This window comes from Dermochelys coriacea, chromosome 16, assembly GCF_009764565.3.
Source record: "Dermochelys coriacea isolate rDerCor1 chromosome 16, rDerCor1.pri.v4, whole genome shotgun sequence".
Lineage (NCBI taxonomy): Eukaryota > Metazoa > Chordata > Testudines > Dermochelyidae > Dermochelys > Dermochelys coriacea.
In genome coordinates this window covers 18,753,269-18,778,500 of record NC_050083.1, presented here as the reverse complement: position 1 = coordinate 18,778,500, position 25,232 = coordinate 18,753,269, and the positions used below count along the sequence as shown (strand labels likewise).

Here is a 25,232-nt window from a genome sequence, read left to right as displayed (position 1 = left end):
TCTATCAATCATAATGCTGTGTAGATATTATAATAGTAAGAGAATATTTTTAAAATTAGCAACATGAAATTGGTTACCTGTGTATCAGGGGTGAACACTGATTCCTTGTCATTTTTTTAGAAACGAAACCATCATTTATTAACCCAAACTACATCATTGCATTTACAACATTCATTGCATAAACTAGACATACAAAGTTTTGCCACCTCTGGTAAATAACAGACATACATGATACAGTATATTTGCTGAATACATAAGTTCAAACAATATGAATACAACAACTTGTTCATAATACATACTTAAACCATCGTGATTAATAGTTACTAAGACACAGATCCATGAGCTACTTTGAGTCTCAGCACAGTTAATCTAAGAGACAAAAACACAGTTGAGAGACAGTAGCTGCAATGGAATGCAAGTAAAACTAACCAGTGTTAGTCTTAACCAAACACCCCCTGGAGGGGGTCAGCTTTTCCACTTAGAAATACAAATCACACATCCATCATAGCTGACCTTGATGTAGGAAAATGTCCATGCAATTCACATGACAGAGAGAGACTCCCCAGTGATAATTTCCAAGTCATTGCCTTACTTCTTTAGCATGTACTGGAGATTTGCTATTGGAACCAAAAACAAAACAAAAACTTCAGTGTTTCTTTAAGTGCAGTTCCAGCTGCAAGTATATGATTATTCTTAAGTCTATATAACACAGGCTTGGACTTCTAGAAATGTAGAGGTAATGCTGATGTCAGGTGTATGCTGTATAATCCTCTGTGAAGTTGTTCTTTATTTTGGCAGCTGTTTTTTAATAAGTGGGTTTCCTTGATATTAGTAATTTCTTTTAAATTAGTTTCTAGACAAAAGTGGACTACAATTCATCAGACCTGATGACATGGAAGAGGGTGACGTTGTAAAGTATCTGATGCCCGTTGTTCCAAGCGTAGAGGGCTCGGTCCTTAGGGTTGTAGTCTAACATGGAAATGTGTGAATATTTGTTTTGGAATGGGATGTCAATGTACTCGTAAGTGGAGGCATTTGTCTGGTAAGCATAGTGCACCTTGGTTCCTCCTGAGTACCCGTTGGTGACGTAGAGCGTGCCGCAGATGATAAAGGCTTCGCCAGCGCTGCGTTTCGGATAGCTGGTGTTCCACGTCTGCAGGCTCTGCAGGGTGTTGGGGTCCAGCTTGCTAATAACAATGTTCCCCGCATTTTGATTGGTAGCATAAACAGCCCACAAGCCATTTTCATCCACCATGAGGTCAATGTCAGAATGGCCACCCCAGGCATAGTGGTACATGTTGTTGTAACCAGCATAATCCAGGCTGCGAGTCTTGAGGATGCTCTCTGTTTTCAAATCAAACCTGATGATTATGTGGCTTTGGTATTTGTTAAAATAGATCGAGCCATTGTAGACCACTTGGCCAGTGCCAGACCAGGGGTGAGGGAGACGGTGAGAGGTGAAATTGTCTGTATTCATGAAATCCGACATGCTTTTGTACTCGCGGACAAAGCGGTTGTTGTGGTAGCTATCCATGTACCAGACCTAGGCAAACAATGGAAACATTTCATGTTAGAAGGCAGCAGACACAGACCCACCATAACAAATGAGCAATACAGAGAGAGATTTTCCACCCCCTCTTCTAGAAGATATGTAGGGCGACAGCATCATAAGTTACCTTAGAAATTAAACGAGATGTTAAAAGGGAACATTCTGAAGACTAAACTAAGGAAGCCTCACTTTGAGGAGAAAAGCCTGTCACTCTTTTCCCACTGTGTCTCATTATACCCGCGAGGAATGGACAGACTCTTTCTGGCCTCACTGGTTCTAGAAGTGTTGCCCTCCAGCTCATCACCAGAACACACATTCCAAGACACTGCTTATTCAGAGAATGACATGGAGGCCTGCAGTTATTAACAGTAGGTTTTCTCATGGACAGACACTAAGGGTCACAAGAAATCCAGAGAAAATTGCTAGGAAGAGAGGCTGTAATTGACAACCTGCTTGAAAATGATGTATTTGGAGGATGCTACCAAAGATAAAAAAAATAGGTCCACAATCTAAAAAAACAACTGATTGAATTAACTAGCACACAAAAGCTTTCCAAGACGGGGAAGCTAACATCTTTCCAGCAGCTCTGTAGTTTAAGCTGTTGCCTCGAAGTACCAGGTAGTTGTCTTTGTCCTTTGAAAGGGCAATTAACATCTCAGTCTGCTGGGACAAAAACAATATATTATGTTGATGCCTCTTTTTTTTGCTTCCTGCAGGCCTCATCAGGGCAGCATTTATTAAATTATATCATCTGCTGTGTGGAACTCCATTAATTTGGCATACACAAGAATATGAATGCAATCGCTCAGTGTTACAGAAATTCATTGGAAAGTCCTTATCCGTTTAAAAAATCATGCTCTCCTGCATCAAAAGCTCAAAGCGAGGCTGTTACAACACAGTAGATAAAGACATCAAAATCTCACTATTGTTAGATCATTAGTTGATGGTGGAGATATTTTAGATTATTATTTAAATGCCAGTTCACTAGGGACATAGTCTAGACTCCTTACAAAATGCGTTAGTCATTTGCAACCAAGACTGAAGCAAATTATCAAGCAATACAGTTAGCGTGGAGAAAAAAAAATCTGTCCTACTGACGACATTTTGTATGCAGCTGCCTGACAGTAAGACAGCTGTTTTCTAGATCAGAAATTGTCTAAGCTGGAGGAGAGATAATATATGAAATAGAAGTAGAGATGACTTTTAGGAGATGTATTTGTACATGTCTTAAACAAATACAACTTTTGTCTGTATGGTCCTTGCAAAACCTCCATCGAGTTCTGTGCAGGAAGATTGAGCACTTAGGTATCAATGGCAAAATTCCTGTTAACTGCAGATATGCATAAGAACTGCCATCCTCGGTCAGACCATAGGTCCATCTAGCCCAGTATCCTATCTTCCAACAGTGGCCAATGTACATGTAGCATTGGCCACTGTTGGAAGTGGATGTAACTGTAAATGCATAAAACATCCACTGATCAGAACCCCACCATGCCCCCTGCTAGGGTCCTGATAAATTTATGAATAGTGGCCAATGCCAGGTGCCCCAGAGGGAATGAACAGAACAGGTCATCACCAAGTGATCCATCTCCTGTCGCCCATTCCCAGCTTCTGTCATCTGCTCTCATATGGATATAAATATCCACACATTGTGTTTGGTTGTTTATCTTAGAATGGCAAATTAACTTGAGAGCTCTGCAAAACATCTGCACTGAATTTCAAACACAGCCCAGGTTTGAAACATTCTGCAAACATGGATGAGGGATGTATGCACAACTGCAGTGTTCCATGCCCCTCCTTTGATGGGCCTGAGATGGGTGTCAGAAGGTCCCAGATGGAACAAGACACTGAGCCTGTCAGCAGGATGGTAGAGACAGGACATCTTGGGAGAAGGGATATGGAATTTCCCCCTTCAAAGGTGGAGTTTATTAAATTAGGGGTTCCAATTTTGGGGTTAAAGAACATCTTACCTTAAACTGAATTTTTCCAGGAAATGGCAATGCTATAAAAAAAATGAAAACTGAGCCATCTTATTGCTCTGCAGCTCCTGTTTCATTATTTGGCATTAAAAAGTAAACATGCTAAACTCTGTGGATATTTTTAAAATCATAAAAGCAGAAAACCTTGCTATAATGCTAACATTTTAGGGTGGCTGAATCTGCTGAGATTCCTTGCTTCAGAAAACAAGAGATTGATAGCATTGTCTCGAGCCAGGCGTAGTGCAATCTGGCTTTGAGTTAGCTTCTTCCACACACAGCTCTGCCAGCACACATCAATCCCAGCCTTCAACAGCCGCCTGCCATTTCATTGCCGGACTTCTCCGGAGAGACTCACAATCCTGCCCAGTTGTGTTCAGGGATATTATGATGTGAACAAATGACTCATTTAGGGACCTGAACAGAAGAACACCCACCAAACGTATTGAACATTGTGATGTAACTCGGTGGTGACCAACACTTTGGTCATCACCCACCATCGACTTCAAACTCTGCCACTTAACCCATGAAATTCATAGATGTGTATGTTTTAAATAAAATCTATTGTAAATAATATACGTACTTCTAAACTTGGGCTGCAGTCCTTAGAAAACCTTGTTGCTCCCTTCCTACCTACACTAAAAAATATTGTCTACTGGAGAAAAGAAACTATGTGTGACAGCTATTAAAGAGAGGCCTCCTAGGTGCTAAGATAATGCAAATAATTAATAATAATGATAGACAAATAGCTTTCTGAAAATGCTAGGAACCACGGAAGGCCCTTATAATACAATCAGCCAATTAGAGTTTGTTTTGAAGATGTGATGGGTCAGATTCTCCTCATGCACCAGTGTAAATCTGGAGTAGCTGCACTAACATCAGTGGACTGTGTAAATACTCCAAAATGTAGCCCAAGCAGAATAATCCTGTCTTATCGAGAGTGAAATGAGAAGTGATAAGGGTACAGGGTTCTGGTTCTGCTCCATAATTACATTTTTAATGATGATGAGCTTAAAATTTGGTTTAGTTATTGTCAGAAGTCATATCAGACGGATCCTGTGCAGCCAATCCTCTTGCTAAACAGCTGACCATAAGACCTTAAATTAGCAAGCCAGCCAGACAACTTCATTGATTATGTACTTTAAAAATCCCTGTAAGCTTATGGATAAGTAAGGCCCAGACTGATGGCAGAATACAACAGATCTGCTCTGAGAACCAAACAGCTCACAGCAGAAGAATAATGAGCAATGAGATACTGTCATTCTGTTACACCGACCTCCATCAGATAAAGTGATTAAATCTGCATCAGTTAGAAGGTACAACAGCAATAAACTTGTAATGAAAGTTTGTCACCAGATCATGATATCCCAGCCTTGAAAATAAACATTTTAGCTTCAGTTTGACATTTATCATTATATGGCAACAGAGCTTGTTCCTTTTGCCATAATCTCTCATCATTTCTTAAGGTTTGTACCACTGATGCCTGTAACAGGGATGCCTGGGATTAAAATAAAACCCCTTTCATCGGGATTTTGGATCTTGCAGTTGACTCAGAGTCTCTTGGGCAAGACAATTAAGGGGCAGGCAAGGAACTGGAATTTCATAGATGAATAGAGTTTAAGGCCAGAAGGGACCATTAGGTCATCTAGTCTGACTTCCTATATATCACCGGCCAGTACATTTCTCCCAGTTACCCCTGTATTGAACTCAATAACTTATTTGTTCATTAAAGCATCTCTTCCAGAAAGGCATCCCATCTTGATCTGAAAACGTCAAGAGATGCAGAATCCACCATTCCCCTTAGTTAATCACCCTCACTGTTAAAAAACCTCTGCCTTATTTCCAATCTGAATTTGTCTGGCTTCAGCTTTCAGCCAATGGTTCTTGTTATGTCTCTCTCTGCTACAGTAAAGAGCCCTTTAGTACCCAATATTGTCTCTCTGTGAAGATATTTATACACTATAATCAAGTCGCCCCTTCTTCTTTTTAATAAACTAAACAGATTAAGTTGGAGAAAGGAAGGGACAGACTGTTTCTCCCTCTGCATAGTGCCCTTGGTTTAATGCACATGTTCAGAGCTAAGAAGCTTCTCTGAACTGAAATTGACTTTGGAATCATCAGTAGGTATCTTCTTTCTAGTAGGCTTCTTCCCAGTCTCAGCCAGAGAACCCAAACAAAGAGTGAGCTATTAAATTAATTTGCCCTCCCACCCTGCCTTAACTGTGCTGCTGCCCCGCCCCCCTTTGACTAAGGCTGCATTAACCAATAGTGAATTTCCATTTAGCCAAGCTTTTTTGTTTGTTTGTTTTGCATCTTACAATGTCCTCAGCAAATGCCTTCAGATATTTTCCATTCCATCACTCATTGGAAACCTAGATTGGTTTTCAGCTAGTTATTCGCTTCGTACCTCCTTGTGAGCAGAGCTGCACAGTCTGAATTGAAAAGACCAAAACAGAGCAAAACAAAAACCTCCCCTGATGCAGCAAATTAATTCTACACAGCAATGAAGGTGGAGGAAGAAGGAGGAGGGGAGATTTGGCTTGGTCAGATGACTTTATCTGAGAGATGAGCAGCAGTGTTATAGAATTTAATGGGACTTTGATGGTCCCTTCCTGTTGGCTAATAACTATGGGCCTGATTCTATATGGACCTGCAACTTGAGCCATCATCTACACTTGTGTGAATTTTGTCAAAGCATGACAAATAAATCTAGACTTGAACCACGAGCCAATTATTGGAGTCTCCCTCTCATCTGCTTTGTAGAGGACACATATCTGTTCACTATGCTTTAGAAAATATGGAAGCTTCAGACAGGGAGGCCTTTAAAAAAAAATCTAAGGGAACATTAATTTTATAGACAGCGGGCTGTTGCCATGAGCTGGCTAAACAGAAATGTGTACTCATCAGACCAATAAACAGCAAATGGATTTTAACTCAAAGCTGATAATGAGAAGCTCCTAGAGCACATTTTGCACTTGTAACATACTTGGAATTTGCATCCAGGTAGCCAGCCGGAAATAAGGCCACTGTTTTACTGAGCCCCCTAGGAACGTGCTTTCTAAGTTAATAAAAATAATTACAGATGTTGAGTAGCCTGCCTAGAATCACGGCTGGCTCTACCGTTTTTGCCGCCCCAAGCAGTGAAAAAACCTGTCTCCGCCGAATTGCCGCCGCGGACGGCAGGAGGGAGAGAAGCTGCTGCCAAATTGCCGCCATGGCCAGTGGAACGGAGAAGCTGCAGCCGAATTGCCGCCACCGCAGAAACTCTGCCGGCCCTTTCTGACTGCTGCTCTAAGCACCTGCTTGGAACGCTGGTGCCTGGAGCCGGCCCTGCCTAGTATGAGTTTGATGGGTCTCAGTCCAGTTCCTAGTGCACTCATGTCCTCTCCATTAAGAACACAATGGTAATCGGCCCTAAAGGCAAACTTGGTTGGCATTCTCAGTCAACAGATTGAGGATGGACTGTCCCATGGAAATGGTACTATTCTCTCCTCCAAGGGGGCAGCGCCTGCATGCCAGAGTTGAGGCAGACTGTGGTGAATGGGGGGAAAATTGACCCATTGTTACCAATGGATAGAGAGAGAACTCCAGTGGCTGTGAGTCTGGAACTTTTCCGTGAGCAATAAAATTAACATAAAAATAATGTAAGAAATAAAATAAATAAGTAAATCTCCCCCTCTCAACAACAACAACAAAAACTCAAAAAACCAACCACGAGGCAAGGCTTCAAGAAGTTACAATTTGTGAGGGCTGTAGTGACTTGTGGTCAATCCCTCCAACTCCCCTGCCTTTGGCCCAATCGAAGAAGAGGCAACCTTTAGAATAATGACAGGTTTCAGAGTAGCAGCCGTGTTAGTCTGTATTCGCAAAAAGTAATGCATCTGATGAAGTGAGCTGTAGCTCACGAAAGCTTATGCTCTAATAAATTTGTTAGTCTCTAAGGTGCCACAAGTACTCCTTTTCTTTTTGCAACCTTTAGAGAGTCCATTCCAGGTTTGACACGCAACCCTCAGGACCTTATGAGTTTAATAAGTGCTGTGTGGATATGCATGCAGTGCAGACAGGGTCAATAAAGCTCAGATGCATCTAGTCTTTCCACTGTCTTCAGTGGGCACTGGACTGGACATGTGATGGTGGACCTCTATTCAGAGTCTCAGTGCTTTGATGCAAAGAGCTCGGAGTAACACGGGACATGCTGTGTGTGGGACGGGGGGAGGGGAATACTCTATTCTTACCTTGTTTTCACCTTCTGGAGCTAAAGGGTCTGTCATCCATGATCCAAACCTCGATCCAGAGGTTTTTATTGTGACTGGGTCACTGATTCCAGTCAGCTTCCCACAAGCTGTAAAAGAGCGGAAAGTCGGTGAGCAACGATTAGGCTTCAGTGTGTGTGTCAGACCTGAGACATTCAGAACTTAGCAGCTCTGAGGAGTGACACAGGCATTAAGACTCGCCCGTGTTGCTGTAACATTGCCTCTCTCCAGTTGCCAGGGAGCTAGTTTAATTAAGGGCAATTAGATTGCAAACAGCTGTTGGATGCTTTTGTTTGTTTCATTCCGCTTAATAACAATTGTCCTTATCGCAGTGTCCCTAAGAAAATGAACTTTCCTGAAAACAGACGTGCTGCAAATGTTGCAGACTAGCAAATGAGGAGAAGAGTTAGCTAGCATCAGGCTGAGAAATTAGCCTGAATAGTGACTGCTCAGTTTTGCTGTAATAGACCTGGTGCTGCTCATTCTGAGTCTCAAACATTCCTCTGACAGGTTAAAAAAGTGGGGCATTTTATATAAATATACTTATCTTCCCAGCAAAACTATCTAACTGTACCTATCTGTCATCTTCTCTGGTGTCCAGCACCATAGTATCTAAGCACTTCACAAACAATAATGTCTTTTCCTCACACACAACCCGCTGTGAGGTAGGGAATTCTTGCTACCTCATTTGTACAGCTGGGGAATTGAAACACAGCAAGATTATGGACATGAGTTTTAGAGGCACTGCACCCCTGCCACTGCCATTGGCTTTACCTGGAGTTTTAGGTGGTCGGCATCTCCAAAAATCTGGCCTTAGTGATCTGCCCGTGGTCACGCAGTGAGTCTGTGGCAGAGCCAGGAATTGTGGCCAGATCTCCCGATCACTAGTCTAGTGATATAACCACTGCCCAAGATAGTGAGCTTACCAGAACTGGGATTTGAACCTACATGGACACATGCATATTGGAACTAAAGTCTAAGAGCCAGATTTTTAAAAGGTATTTAGATGCCTCAGGATGTGGATAGGCACCTAGCAGGATTTTCCAAAGCACCTAGGCTCCTAACTCCCATTGACTTCAAATCCATTGAATTTAAGGGGAGTTCCATGCCTACACCCTTTTGAAAAGGCACCTATCTGTGACTAAATACCTTTAAAAATCTGGCTCTGATGTCTTAACCACTCATCCATTCTCCTTGCTGCTTCAATTTCCTGTATCAATCTATCTCTTCCATGGTTCCACATAGTAAAATATAATCTTGTATCTTTCTCAGGATTCAGATGAATAAATGTCTTCCGCGCTTCAATCTTAATGTCTAAAATATAGCCATATGGTGATTTCACATTTACAACAATGCCCACAAGTTTCACTAACGCTGCCACCTCAGGCTGTTGAAACACTCCCATATACGCACGAAAGAACAAGGGGAAAGTCAAAGTAAGATGCAGCAGAAGAATCTGCAGACTGAGACTGAACATACTGTTGCTGCAAGAGCCATCATTTAAAACCCTTGCACCAGTTTTGCAAAGCAGCCCTTGTAGAACCATGTCCTTAATAAGATGACATAAGGGTAGAAGAACATGGATAACAATGCAAACTAAACTCAGGAAGGTGTTTGCTGGCTCTTATCTTTAGGTTTTTACACCTGTGACACTTCAGTCAAGGAGGTCTCAGTAGCAAAGTGGAGCATAGGCTATTGTCAATGGATTTTGATGCTTGAACTGAACTGCAGCAAACATGGTTTCTTTAGCCAAAACTGGAAATCAGGGGCCAGATCCCTCAGGTGTAAGTTGGCTGTAGCGCCACTGAAGTAAATGAAGCTGTGCTGGTTTACAGCAGTTCAGATCAGGCCTTTGATTTTAAGCTGTTATTAAGTACACACCTCAGATTTCTGGGATATCTATTCTTTGAGTTCCCACTTGGTCAGTTCTAATTAGCCATCTGGAGGGCTTCTTAGCTATTCAGTAGTGGCTGAGATTGTTACCTCTGCTCCAGGCCCTTTAGACTGAGCAGTGAACAAGGACCCTAAATTTTCTCTAAAAGCCCTGTATGTGGCTGAGAGATGCTGTGAAAGATAGCCGTAAAGCGGCCTTCCGAGGCCCCCCTCCCAAGCTCTAGCATGAGGGACATGCTGTGGGTGTGGCTGGAGGTGGGAGGAATACCTCAGGGACAGGGACACAGACACATCATGCAGCTCTGTGGAAATTCTGGGCCGCCCTGTAGCCCATCGGCCAGCCCAGCGAGGCTGCTGTAACTTAGGCCTCTAGGGCTGTCTAAGTTACACCAGCCAAAAAGCCGATGCAGCCATGCAGCCCACAATGTAGGTTGAACGATGAACACTTCTTGACACGGACTGAACTCAGCCTAAATCCATCTCAGCCGCAGATAAGGATGAGGTATTTTGGTGGAAGAATACAAAGAGTTAAAAGAATATGTGGGTAATTTCTTGCAAATTTTCCTGCACAGGACCAGCCTCTGTCTACTGTGCCCTGCAATTCTCATACCTCTACACTGCTGTCAATTTAATCACTTTCCCTCTATTTTCCTGGAAAGAATACTGGTATAAAGCCCATTGATTTTTTTTTTAAAGCTGATACCGGTAAACTGGTGTTGTTTGAAGTAGTTGGCTATGGCTCTCTAAGCATTTAGCTGGAGACACATTTATAACAGGTTTCAGAGTAGCAGCCGTGTTAGTCTGTATTCGCAAAAAGAAAAGGAGTACTTGTGGCACCTTAGAGACTAACAAATTTATTAGAGCATAAGCTTTCGTGAGCTACAGCTCACTTCATCGGATGCATTACAATGCATCCGATGAAGTGAGCTGTAGCTCACGAAAGCTTATGCTCTAATAAATTTGTTAGTCTCTAAGGTGCCACAAGTACTCCTTTTCTTTTTACATTTATAACAGTTTCCCAGCAGGGCACTGGGGCTGATCGTATTCCAGGCTAGATGTCTCTCTCATTGTTTAAATCTGTCACGAGCCTCAAGTGCCAGTGGGCAAAATCTAAAAAAATTGAGGTATGCTGTCAGGGATTAGAAACATAGGACTGCAAGGAATCTCCCGGGTCTCTGAGTCCAGTCCCTGCTATCACAGATAACCCCATCATACAATCCTATTCATAAATTTATCATGTGGATTAAGAACCTACCACTTGAACAAGGCTTGTGCCCTGGACCCTCAGATTAAAAATCAGATGCATGATCGATTTAGCTACCTGAGTTCCATTTAAGGTAAGTCAACATCAGTCATTAGGTGTTATTGTTCTGGATGGGCAACTCCAATCTTTGCATTGTACTGGGAATTTTTAGTGTCATTTGCTCATTCCAGCCAAGAAGCAACTACAGACATTATACCACAGTCTTTTTCATACCATGTGCTTAGTGATTGCTCGATATAAACTGTGAGGAACTGTGTGTTGGGAAAAACTCTGTGAGGTGCTGAATTCTTTCTGCTAGGCATGGAAATCCCTCAATGTGAATCCAGCTCAGCATCTCACAATACACGATCCTTGTATAGCCCGTCTGTTATAAATAATTTGCGCATATACAGCCTCGGCTCTCAAACTGCTTTGCATACATTAATGAGCTATACCTCAAAAGGCTCTGGTGATTTCAGGTTCTCTCTTGTCGTCCCGTTTTACATCTTGGGAAGTTGAGGCACAAAGAAATTATTTGATTTATTCAAGGAGAGACATGCAATGAGTCAGTAGCGGTGCTGGGACTAAAATCCAAAATTCCTGACTCTGTGGCCCCTGATTCAACCATTAAACTATACTGCCTGTCATAGATCCTTTTAATGTTTAGCTCCTCATTGAATGGACCTTCTTTTTGGAACTTTGGAACTCTTTTGGAACTCCTAAATTAGGCTTCTTAATCGCACCCTAGGGCTCACTCTTGAGCAACAAAGAGCAACCCATTCAAACTCTTAGGTGTTGAGTATTTGCCTACGTAGCAAACTCAGCCCTTTTTGGCTCAGAAAATAAGAGCAGCAGGGATATGTGGGCCGCCTCTTTGTTCTGTATTTGTACAGCACCTAGCGCAATGGAGTCCTACCTGGGGCTCCTGGGTGCTACCACAATAGAAATAATTAATAATAATATGTGCAGGGCTCAGTCATATTTGTGCTTCTTTATACTCACACTCATGTTTTTCATCCTGAATAGCCCAATATTTGGATAAACCCGAATAACCACCAAATAGCTCAGGGTTTCTGCTTGTTTTTCCTCTTGCTCTTTTAATGCTTCAGGGAACCATTTATGGTGCTTAAGTTATGCAAGCTGGAGGGTATTTCAAGTCACTGGGTGGTGAGACTAGCATAAGATGACTTGGGTTTGCTTTATGTTGTCTCCACAAATTATTCCCGGATGCAGGGGAAAAAAGGAGGGAGGGGGGAGGTTTGAAAAAACAAACACCAGTGAACAACTGCTATGGAATTCCAGTCACTGGAGGTTTTTAAGGACAGGTGAGACAAAAATCTATCAGGCATGGTCTAAGCACACTTAGTCCAGCCTCAGCCTCGGGGGATGGACTAGATGACCTTTCGAGATCCTTTCCAAAATACTGTTTGTCAGATTTATTTGGGGTCCTGTAGAGCCCGACTGCACAGGGCTAGAGAACGGGAGTCAGTCTTATGACACTAAAAAACCCGGCTGGCTCAGCAAATATGATTTAAGGCTGAGATTTTCAAGGCTTCGTTCACTGGTATTCCATATGATAAGCTCTCAGTCTCATGTGTAAAACAGTCCCTTCTTTTGGCCTTGCCTTCACTAAATCACCCTCGAGGGAGGCGAGGACATACCTCATCCATCTAACATAGGTTCCAGCTACAACTGTCATGTCTTCACTAGGCTTGTAATAGGGGTTAAAACACCTCTTTTTATACAGCCAGTGTGTGAGGTGTGGTGGCCAAGCAGCCATTTTAAAGCCATCGGATCTTTAGATTCACGGCAAAGGGCTTGTTTGATTTTGGAATCAATGGTTACTGTGAATCGCCAGCATGACAGGCCAAATTGGGGTCTTGCTTCTCTGCTGGGGATAGATTCTCTCCCCCCGGCCTGGACAAAGGGAATCCCATGGAAGTCAAAGGAAATTATTTGTATCCTGCAGGACAGTGGCAGGGCTCTACTGCGGGGTGTGGAGTGATCACCGCAGGCACTCTGATGCTGTGGCATGAGTGAGCGTGTAACGCCAAAACACCCTGGTCGTCGGCTGGCGGGATTGAACCTGTTGACCTCTGGAGCTTAGTGTATGAGCCTCTACTGCACAAGCTAAAAGCCACATGCCTTTAGCTAAGGCAGTAGCAGACTCATTCATTTCTAAGTGGTCTTGGTGCCATTAGATGGGACAGAGCACCACACCCAGGAGATCTGTGGGTTACAAGCGCTCTGAACTGCGAGCTCTTTACATCTGCTTTTAAAGGAATAACAGGAACTCACCCAGATGCTAGCAGGCAGCTCAGGGCACGGAGGTGGCCGCGGGGAAAGGGTTATGTCCCTTTGCGCCAGGGAGTGGATTTGCAGGCTGCAGCGCCTGTGTGGAAGCCCCATTTGTCTTCATACCCACTACCCAATCCATCCCAAGGCTGTCAGACTTTTGCCCTGAATTTGTTCACTTCCATTTTCACTCACCGGAGATGCATCTAGTCCAGTGTGATTTTACACACCCCTATTGTAACATTATGGGCATCGGGATCGACTCTCTTCCTTTGCAAGGACAGTTCTGAAGGTGGAAATTGACTTTTCTTTAGCAACTAGAAAACTCAGCACTGATCTTGCCTTTGTCTTCTGGTGGGGAGACCTCTAATCTGACTGCTAATCGAAATGCTGCTAGGATGGATGAATGTGTGTGTAATGAGGGGAGGGGAGAGCACACTCCTCCGGTCCCTAGATTGTACAATTGTGGGGCAGAGTTTTGTTGCTGTTGTTCTGTTTTAGGGATCAGCTCCCTATTCTGTGCCAAGCCCCATTTCATATTAGGGTTCGTGCATGCTTCTTAATTCCTGTAAAGGGAGCACTTTAAGAATCAAGGGCAAGCTTGGAAAGGGAGAGAATTCCAAACCTGCAGAGAGCAGCTGCTATCTTAAACCTGCCCTCTAGTTCACGGAGCAAGTCTGAGTGATATTCTTGCTCCTTCTGCATGAGTTCTCTTCGGCGCATGAATGGAAACCTTCACATCACCATATAAATAGTGAGCTTTTTAAAATGTGAACAGAACAACAAACTCAACCTGCCTTTGGACAGATAAACACACTCATACACACACACACACACACACACACCAGGGTCAGGCAATGTTCTCAGTATTGATTCTTTAGTAAAGCTTTGGAGAAATAAAAAAGCATGGGGCGGGGGAGACTTTGTTTAAAGCAAATGGTTCTGCAGCAGTGTGGAGCTCAAAGCAATGGGGGCTACAGGAGGAAAAATACCAAGGAAAAGGGAGGGGGCGCTCAGACACTGTGAGACATCTCTGTCACGAGTCTAGCACCTTCAAGCTGGCCAGACCAATGTGCGCCAGGTATTTGGTAGCATTTTAAATTAATAATACCCTCTGTAAATACCCTCTAGACTGCGAGCATGGCTTAGACAGAGACAGTTTTCTTTGTTATTGTCTGTACAGTGCCTACCACAACAGAGCCATGATCCTTCACTGAGGTTCCTTTGCACGTCTCCAGTACAAATATTTTTTTTCCAGTTATAGAGCTGAGCAAATAACTAACTTAGTCAGAAAATTTGGGTTCATTTTATGCCGATGGAATATCGGTGAGCAGATCAAAATTTCCTTGAATTTTTTTCTATGAATGTAATCAATTAATTCTATGTTCACATTTTATATACTCTGAAGTAGCAAGGAACCTTAGGAATTTAATCCATGTTGGTTAGCTGCAGTTTACCCCATAAACTACATGACAGGGCAAGCACAGAAACACTTCCAGGGCAAATACTTCCAAGCACAAATTGCAAAATCTATTCCCACAAACGTGTGCAGAATTCACTCCCTGAAAATATCTGAGTCAGGAACACTCAGATGCATGAATGGTGACAGAAAGCAAAAACCGAAGCGGGTAAGCATGGCCAACGCAAACCTACTTAAAATATACCAATACCTAGTTGCAGAAGGTTGCCTGCTTGACTTGCCCAGCTGTGCTGGTCTACATGGGATTTTTTATCCCAAAGTTTTCTGTAAATTACGGGGCTGTCTCATCAGCGCAGGAAGGAATCAGGGCCACGCCTAAGTCAGTTTCAGGTGCTTGCATCTGAGCCCATTTATCATTCAAGCACAAAACTCGGGAGATGACATCAAAATAAATCAATTCCCCAGACCAAGAGAGAATCTTTTCCCCTTGCCTCACTCATCTCCCCCTAAAAGGGCCCACACTCTCCCTTAAATCCCCTGCTGAGTCATGTGACCGGCAGGGAGCCCTTAGCCCTTTCTCGAATGTTTTACCCTGTTGCAGATCCCCAAAACATTTATAACCAATGTAGAAGAATCACTTCATCCATCGCTGAAATGCAACCACCTCTGAGATGGAACATGTTAAACAACACACACCACCACTCAACAACAGCGAAGAGCACCGGGCCAGAGCCTTAGCTATGGGTCTACACTAATTTTCAGCAGCAGAGGATCTGAGCACATGTAGGGAGAATGCAATTACCCAACGTGGAGCTGAGCCAGTGGGGGGATAATTGGTGTAGATTGTGGGAAGGACCTGCCATTCTTCACACCCACCTTAGTGCTCATTTTACACCACCAGTTCCCCAGCAGCAAAATACCTGCAGGTGTTGCAATCGCCTGATTTTCAGAGGTGCTGAAATGAATGTGAACTACAGCTGCCAGCATCTTTGACAACCATTCTTTTAGCTTTCAAAACGCATTCCTCCTCAGCAGTGTTCCAGGGGGAACACAATGGGTTTGATTGAACCCAGCTCTGAAATGTACTAGAAGTCCTGCAAGTTCAGGGCTTGAAATCAAAGGGCCCATTCCACTGCTGAGCTGCTCCAGTTTTGCAGCAGTCTATCACAATTGAAATCGATGGAGTCACAGTGGCGTAAAACTGATGAAACCTAGCGGAGAATGGGACCCCAACACTGACAGAGGTTGGGGCTGGGCACAAAGGAATTCTTTGTTACCCCAGGAGCTGAGTACTAATAAACTCCACTGAGGGCCAGACTGCCATACTCTTACTCATGCTGAGTAGTACCTTACTCGGTAAATAGTTCCAGTGGTATCAGTAGGGTGGGGTTACATACAGAGTCAGTTGCTACTCAATTTGAGTGAGTGTCTCACAGTCTGGTCCTAAACCGGTGGTAAAGGTGAGATCGGAAGCAGAATGAGCAGGATGCAAAGAGGCTTATTTTCAAAAGACCCAGTTTCTCCCCCTCAGGGAACCCAAGGTCAGTGATATACTGGGATGGATCTGGAGCCACTTGTTAAAATTCTGCCACCAAACTCAAGGGAAGGTTAACATGGGCTCCCTGCATCTGATGGAGTCACCTTGGGCCACATCCTCAGCTGGTGTAAGTCACCATAGCTCCACTGAAATGAGCTGGCCCCTTCTCTCTGGGTCCTGTTGCATCATATCCCTGCATGGGACAACTTCTCCCTGGAGCAAGCATTGTCAGCAATGGCTCTCTCCCACCTCCTCCTTCAAAGGAGCAGTAGAAACACATCTCCGTGCGCCCAGGGCGGTTCTCAGGAAAAAGGTGCAAATGCTTCCCACAAATGCACTTCACATTTGTCTGCCAAGTGCCGCAGACGTCCTCCTGGAGGAGAGCTGTGAAAACAGCAGCCTGCAAATATGCACTTGTATTTTTAAACTGGCTCACCTCAGCCATGTTCAATGCCCCCTTTCGCTTCCTCCCCGTGTCCTCTTTCATAGAATCATAGAATCAAGCAACTGGCTAAAAAGGCAGGCTAACATTTGCAAACTTGGGGCCCAAATCCTCAGCTGGTGTATAACAGCATAGCTCCACAGAAGTCAGTGACATTGTGCTGATTCACACAAGTTGAGGAAGCCAGGCTTGAGTATTTAAAATTAGGTTTCTAAAACGCTATCAGGCACCTAAATAAAAGCAGCCTGACAATCAAAGATGCTGAGTTCCTATAAGTACCATCGACTCCAATGGGATTTGTATATGCTCAGTCTATTTGCATTTAGGTTCCCAAACAGGGATTTAGGAGACTAACATTGAGCATCAAGGTATACAAATGTTGGTCCTAATAAAACAATTAATTTCAAAGCTGCACAGGTGAGTTTTCATGCAAACTGAATTTTACATTCATGCACGCAAGCATTCCTGCTAAGAAGTGCTTGCATATGGGATTACACATGGTCATGCTGTCAGAGAAGAGGAACAATACGATGTGACTTCTCTGACCAATCTCAACTAAGCAACTGAATCCCTCAGTTGAATATTTGTGGTCAAGCTACAAAAGAAACAAAAATTAGGTCAGTTATTTAGCTAATGAAACTTGAACAAACACACACATTAGGGTAACAACTAGTTCTAAAGAATTTTTGCCAACAGCCAAAGAGGGCTATGTTGTTTAAATAATTATTCACTGCAAATTATTTGCTTAGATCAAATTAGAGTCCCTCCATTCTTCTCCTTGAAATCACACACACCTTTGGTCCATGGGGTATTTATCACATGTTCTGAGAGCATCTTTACAGAAGCTCTTGGTTAAAATATTGACCAAATAATACTGCTCCACTTTCAGGTACAGCTGTGATTTCTTTCTGCTTTAGAATGTTATTTTTTCCTACTATGCCCTCTCTTTGGTTCCTACAGTTAAAGTGACTAAAGGTCAGCAGAGGGCTGGCAGTGGAAAACAGAAAGAGTCTCTTATTTCTCAAGAGACAGGATGGGAACATAAGAGACAACCAAAAGTGGTAGATTTGAAGAGACTCTCTCTACTGTGGGACAGAAAATAGATCACTGCTCTCCATTTGTTACCTCATGTGAAACCCCATCTCTTCCCTCAAAAGAGAAGAAGTAAAGACAGTTGCTTCCTCACAACAGAAGTGTCTTGTGACTAAGGCACTTGACTGGGCCTCTGGAGACGTGGGTTTAATTCCAGGCTCTGCCACAGACTTACTATGTGACCTTGAGCAAATCACTTACTCTTTCTGTCTCTCAGTTCCCCATCTATAAAATGGGGATAATGATACTTCCTTCCTTATGCTCTACCCGTCTCTTGCCTGTCCAGATTGTAAATTCTTAAGGGCAGGGACTGGGCCCAATCCCATCTGAAGCCTGTAGGTGCTACCATAATAATAATTAATAACCAGGTTTCATCTTTCTTTCAAACATTTAGAGTGAAACTCAGAGGGCCCAGTATGAGGTCTATGCACCAGTTATTTGCCACTTAATCCATACTTTGAGGTCTTAAATGGGGTATAGACCTTTGTGCTGTGAATTTCACCTTTATAGCACAGAGGTGGAGAATTTTTCTTTACAATCCAAAAACCATTGCAATATTGTAATGGTAAACAACAAGGAGAAGCAGTGGCATGCCTTGCATGCATCTCCTCAGCAGGTGGAGGGGGAGAAAGAAGCTTTTCCAAGTGCTTTTATTTTTAAATCAAGAGGGCTCAGCTGGTGTAAATCAGCCTAGCTCCATTCCTTTAGACTAAGCTGATTGCTGAGGACCTGGCCAATCTCATTAAGTTTCCTTTGGACATGGGCTTTTCCCTTCCCCAACAGAGAGGGTGGCATTTTCAAAAGTGCGTAGGAAACTTACGAGCCCAAGCTTCATTTTCAAAATGAGCTAGGCATGGAGGAGCCTAAGTCCCTTTGATTTTTAATTAGACTTATACTCTAGAGACTGTGTGTTAATGACTTGAGTCACTTAAACACTTTTGCAAATTTTACCCACAGCTCCCACAGAAATCTGTCTGTGCATATATAATATTCTAAATTAATTCATTTTCCTCTGTGAGTTTTTAGCTGACAGGTGGGTTACAAGGTAACAGATAACACCCTAAAATAATAACAGCAATCTATTTCTAAAGGGAGGAAGCTTCCTAACAAAGGTGGAAAGATCTAAAAACAAACAGAAACAATCCCAATAGCATAGACAGTAGAACAATAAAATGGTACCTTGCCAAAAATATACATCAATGAGAAGGGAGCTGATCTTTACTGAAGTCACCTGAGAGTATAATTTCAAATGTCTACCGAAATAGACAGGTGGATCGGTTAATGTGTTCTGGTGCCTTAAATTGCTTAACAAGCAAGTTAATAATGTAAATGGAAATTAAATCGGAAGGGAGCTAGGTCAACAAATGTTGGTGAAATGTCTTGCAACAAGTACACAGAATGCAGAATCCCCTCTTTTTCTCAAAGGGCCAACATTTTCACCCTCTACTTGGGGCCAGATTCTGATTTGAGTTACAGTGACATATTCTCCAGAAGAAATCTACTGACTTCAATGGGGTTATGGCCAATTGATACCAGCTGCAATGAGATCAGAATCTGGCCACCTGTGCTTTACAGCTTCTCTTTACTTGGCCTGATTGATAGGGTTCTACTTCTTCACTGAAAGGAAGTGAAGGGGTGGGGGAGGAGGGGTTATATTCTTTATATCAGCTGCAGCCCACACACACACACATGAGCAAATACTGGTGAGGGTGTGCTCTTTTTTGGTAAAAAGTCATGCCCCACATACATATTATTTAAAATGGTATGTCCCAATTTTAGCTAGCAGAAAGATTGGACATTGATACATAATTTAAATAGAGACCCAGGGTTTGCATCACATAAGCAATATTTAAAATAGCCTGTTTACCATATTTCACGGTCCATTTATGCTAACTTTGCAGTCTCATGTCCAACTAAGGATATGATCCTGCATGCATTTACGCCATGAGTAACTTTACTCAGGTGAGTAGCTACTCATGGTAGTAATGTTACTCATGTGCATATGTGTTTACAGGATTGGACCCTCCTTTGTGAGCTCATTTCTTATAGCCAGTGCAGTGAAGGCATAAGGAGATGTCCAGGTCAGCACCGCTACCTCCAGATGTTATATGTACTTTACATTGCTGGTGTTTTGCCAGTGCCACCATATTGTTCTGAGCCTACCTAATTTTTGCATGCATGCACGGAGCCTTTCTTCAAGATTTGACACTCTGTTCTGAAGCTCTTCGTAGTCATAGGCGCCAATCTCCTCCTGGAGTTCGTTTAGAACTGACGTCAGATTCTGGACCTCCTCTTTAAACTGCAATACCAATTTTGCATCGGCTTTGTACTCTTCCAACACTGGTATCAAAGGCCTAAGTTCCTCCATTTTCGCTTTTATTGCCTGCAAGGTTAAAATAAGCTTGGTTCAGTGCTATGCGTGCAAAAATCTGCAACACTCTGCCTTGATCTGGCTGCTTCCTACGTGAGTGCAATGTTCTTATCCCCACAATTATTCTTATCACTATTATTTTTTTGGTCCAAATGATGTATTAGAAAGAGTATATTAAACAGTCTGCAGAACACCAAAATATTTGGGAAAGGCCTTTATTTGTCATTTTTAGAATGCAACAGCTTACGGTTACATGCTTCAGATCACATACACAAAGAGTTCTGTTTTTTTTTTCTTTTAAAAAAAATTATATATATATATATATATGCATTGACAAGGGTTTCAAACTATTCATGAAATGCAACTACAATTGCATGCAAAGGAAGATCTCAGTTGTGGTTCAAGGTTCCTTAGTGAGATATGGTACTAATTTGGAAAATAAAAATAAATAAATAAATGCATGGTGCAAAATGCTCTGTGACCCTCTTTTCATGGTTACATGGGAGTGAACTGCTTCTTCAGTCACTGCAGCATTGAAAAAACTTTCTTTTAAGTTAGCCCTGTAAGCAAGAAAATGAAATACTGTTGAGGAGCTAGCTCACTAACCTGCCTTACACAGACATCCATTCATAAACAAATACTCTTATGATAAGAAAAACCCCAAACACAACTCCAAACCACTCACATTTTAATGCTGGAGTTGGTAGAAACAAAATGCTGTGACTGTTATTTAAAATCATGCCTGGGCAGCAATTTATACGGAAAATTCTTTAATACTATTTAATCATGCTAAAATATTATTTTTAATTTTGTTCTCCAGAAACACAACCATTATTTCTCCAAACTTTTTTTTTAATGAAAAGAAAGGCTGTCTTTAAAGCCATTGTACACAACATTTTGTTGAAGATGCTGAGATCCCTTAGACAATAATGCACATGTAAATATGCATGCACTTACCATTTAATGAAGCATTGGATAGTATTCAAAATAGGTAGGCTTGGAAGGATTAGATTTTTATCGATAAATGTTGATAAACGTTGATTTCACCATACACACACAAACCGAGGAAAAATATTTCCACCAGTAATAATTGAAATTTACAGATAGGGAAAGTAAGAAAAATGCAACTTGAGAACTTTGGGCTAAAGGTATTCATTTTGTATGTTTCAAAAAATGATGTTGGCAATTTTAACGGTTATAGAGCTTTAACTTTCTGATTCTCAGTGTCTACTGTCATTAAATAATGATTGTCTTTGTGCCCCACATTGTCTGACCCCTCAGACTTTCCCTCAACTGTGAAAATTTAAATTGATAAAAATCAGAAAAAATGCTTATAATTTTGCATATAATTGAGCAACTGTGAAAAGTTAAATTGATAAAAAATGGGGGTGGGGAAAGGAGATTAAAAATAAACATGTATATTATCTGTCAAAATTATTAAAAATAAATAAAAATCGTATTCTGCCAAGCCTAATAATAGGCCAGATTCTGATCTCAGTTAAACCAATGTAAATCCAGAATAGCACCAGTGACAATTCCATTTCAGATTCTTACACAATGCCTAGGACCATGATATCTGATTGTCTTGTGGAATTACTCTGGATTTATACTGGCATGAATGAGATTGGAAACTAGCCCATGTAGTGAAACAATATTTGTTTTCCATGCTCCTCTGTTCAAGTGATGAATTCCCCTCCGATATTTTATAGGTTTTTATTTGCACTCTCTAGTGAATGTATCACCATGGGTGTGTGTGTGTGTGTGTGTGTGTGTGTGTGTGTGTGTGTGTTGAGGGGAGAATAAGATCACATTGTTAGAGCTGAAGATTTTCTCAGTCTCGCAGGTTCTAAATTTAGATCTAAGCTGAAGAACTGAACTTGAGGATCAGAGCTGGTTGAAGAATGTGGGTGAAATAGAATATTTCTGAAAATTGTCACTCTCTTTATTTTAATTCAAAATTTTGGTATTTAAAAATTGAAAACATCACTTAAATCTTGAAATTAAAAAGTTCAACCAGCTCTCTAGTTGTTAAATGTGGGAAAATGTTTCAAGAAAATTTAGTCAAAATATTTCTCAAAGAATGTGAAGGGGAAATTCTCTCGTGCCACTGTAGTATTGTATTCCATTTGCTACTTAAATGATAGCAATGCTCCAATTCATGGACTGCTTCAGAAGAGAATAAATGGGTGCGCAATGTCAGTCGGGATGGGTTCTTTCCCCAAACCCCGTGAAATACAGTAGTGGAATCCTGACCCAATTGAAATCAGCAGGAAAATTCCTATTGACTTCAGTGGCACCAGGATTTCACCCCAGATCCTTGCCCACTCCTTGGTCCATGAATGATCTGTTTCACTGAGTGAAGACACTAATCCTCAAATATAGGAATTGCCTACCTGTTTACTGAGGTTACTTAACATGAGGACTTTGGGCTAAGTATTGGAAAATAAGCAACGTATATACTTTACCAGCCTTTTTTCCCTCCTCATTATTGCCATATCACTCCGGTCATTTGGTCTTAAATTTACAAAGTAAGCATGTACATTAGGAGACCTATTCTCAATGCATGCTTGAAAATTCCTTCCCTGGAAATTCAATGCATTCAAGATACGATTCTATTCAGGCAAAACTTTTTTGGATGTCAATTTTTGCTGAGCAAGGCCCAGAATGCAGAGGGAATAGAACCCTGGGGGGGGGGGGGACACGGTAGGTTCATCTACACAGAAGTTTGGAGAATTGTTTTTGTCTTCTCTGATCATGTGGCCCACAGTATATTGGAGCAGAGGAAGAGACACTGCAGCCTCATTAGCAGGCTGGAGGATGGACATACCTTAAACTGTCTTGCCAGGTGTTGTTTGTGACTCTCTTCCACTTGCTTGAATTTCGATTCCAACCCCTTCATCTGGTTCTCCATCTTCTCTACATATTGTAAGTCTCTTTGAGTCCGCCTGTCCAATACCTCTATTGACTGAGACATGTTCTGCACCTGTCCAGAGAAATAAAAAATAGAGAGGCAACACTGTCAAAGGAGGAAGCTTTCATAGGAGCTATGCAGCATCATTTGCCTCATAATACAAAGCGTTGACCTTTTCCCACTCAGTCAACAAAGCTACAGAGGAATCAGCAGATGCATTATTTACTAGTTAATCAGCAGCATCTGATGGTATTATGACCATGTGCTCCAAAACAGAGCAAATTGGTTTCATAAACATTTATTCTGCCATGCTCCAGAAAATAATCCAACAATCATGAATGCAAATAAGGATTGTAGTCAAGTATAAAATGCATGAGTCTTAATGGTCTCTTTGATTGGCTGAGCCAGCGTATGATGCCTGCCTTTGCAGGTGGAAAGACTATTAGTTAAACAGAAGCATATTTGACTAAGAATAATGCTTCTGTTCAGGTATGAATTATCACTGCTTCATGTACATAAGGAGACATTCATTGATTGCCTAAGTGCAAGCTTTAGACCCAGCTAGCAAAACCTCACTATTCAAACAATGTGGTCTTTTCTTGATTACTAGTTGTATGTCATCAGTCACAAAGAATACATTTAGAGGCAGGCAATGCCATATACACTGGCAAATAATACACACATTCATGATTAAAGGCTAATATTTCCAAATGTAGCCTCTGATTATGGTGGTTGTCATTTTTGGCTGACCAACTTGAGACCTCTGATTTTCGTGGTCGCCATCTCAATAACTTTTAAGGTTGGAATCAGTGCTAGATACCAGCAGAGGACTCAGTTTTCAAATGTTTTAAAACATTTATCTCCATCTTGAGAAGTGTTGTGTGAACACTGGCTGCTGTGACTGAAATAGGGATGAGGAAGGAAGCAAGGCGATAATCAAAGTGACCTGATTTTGAAGAACGGCCTTAAATTGATACGCTAAATTCCATTTCCCCCCCTCCCAACATTTGTGCCATTACGGGATGTTAACTATGACCCCAATTCAGGAAAGCAATTAATCCTGCAAATAGACTGTTAGCTCTTTGGGGCAGAGACAATCTTTTTGTTCTGTATTTGTGCAGTTCCTAACACAATGGAGCCCTGAGACTGCTGAGATATTACCACAATACAAATAAATACAATGCTATGCAATGCAATAATAATAACTATTATTAGAACCCCATTGATTTCAGCTTGGAAAACTCCAGTTCTTAAAGCTAAGCTGTGCTTAAATGCTTTGTTCAACCAGGGACTTAGTTAGGTCAATGACAGCCTGGTTTACCTTCCAGTGAAATTAACGGAATTCTTATCAGAACCTAAATCTTAAGGAAATATTACTCTTTGTACCTTGCCCATAACTTCCTCTGCAAGCAAATTCCATAAGCTCGCTGAATTCCATGCCACCACAGCTAGCTCCTGTTTCCACATTCAATGCTCAGTGAAGCTAAGTGTAATAATATTGGACTTGGGGGATGGGGAACAGGTGACTGGCATTCAATATTTCCTCTAGGGAGCTTTGCTGAGCCAGTGTAACTCCTCTTGAAGATGGCTGTGGGAAATGTGTGTGTTACCAGACGCATGGGCTGCTTGGACTTTGCTGGAGCCAGCCCAGGGACAAATGCCAGCTTTTCTCTAAGTTTTGTGCAATGAAGGTCTGATGGCTTGTGACATGCTAAGGTGGAGAAGCTCATTGTCCAACCAGTGCAAATGGTTTCATGGCTAGTAATTTCTCTCTGCTCTGGTCTGGGGGCTATGATCAGAATAAAGAATGTTCAGTACCTAATTCCAGCAGTACCACTCATCCACACCCAGCAACACCTTCCCAGCCTCATGTAGGCCATTGCCAAGGCCTTTAGGTAGATTGCACTGAATGGGGAGGAGGAGAAAAAGAGGTGTGTATTTTTCTGTGCTGGTGAACAGTAAGGCAGTAATTTGCCTGCAATGGAGGGGGATGAATTTGAGGAGCTTTGCCTGCCTTGGGTGGAGTGTCTGTTACAGCCTGGACTTGTACAACATTTTTATCCTGTTGACCCAGTCAGTCCTTCCCTGAGAAAACCTGCATCCGCCTAGTGGGATCGCTTTGTACATCTGCCAATGGGAATGGGGATTACGTTTGAAGTTGCCCAAAACTGGGTCAACTAATTCTGCCAGCGCTCACTCCCGATAAAAAGCCCAACTGTGCACGAATTAACTTATGGCAAATAAGGCAGG

At 42.1% G+C, this 25,232-nt stretch overlaps 1 protein-coding gene across 3 annotated transcripts in view; it reads right to left on the bottom strand.

The window, feature by feature from the left end:
* Positions 1-839: 839 nt before the first annotated feature.
* The window catches only part of OLFM1 (olfactomedin 1), a 48,243-nt gene continuing 23,850 nt past the window's right edge, over positions 840-25,232 (bottom strand). For all 3 annotated transcript variants that reach the window (XM_038374949.2, XM_038374947.2, XM_043499065.1), the window contains exons 3-6: positions 22,899-23,054; positions 19,864-20,083; positions 7,761-7,867; positions 840-1,543 (exon numbers count right to left, since the gene is read on the bottom strand). In XM_038374949.2, the coding sequence (XP_038230877.1) occupies positions 869-1,543; positions 7,761-7,867; positions 19,864-20,083; positions 22,899-23,054 (1,158 nt within the window). In that variant the 3' untranslated portion in view covers positions 840-868. The remainder of the gene's footprint in view (positions 1,544-7,760; positions 7,868-19,863; positions 20,084-22,898; positions 23,055-25,232) is intronic.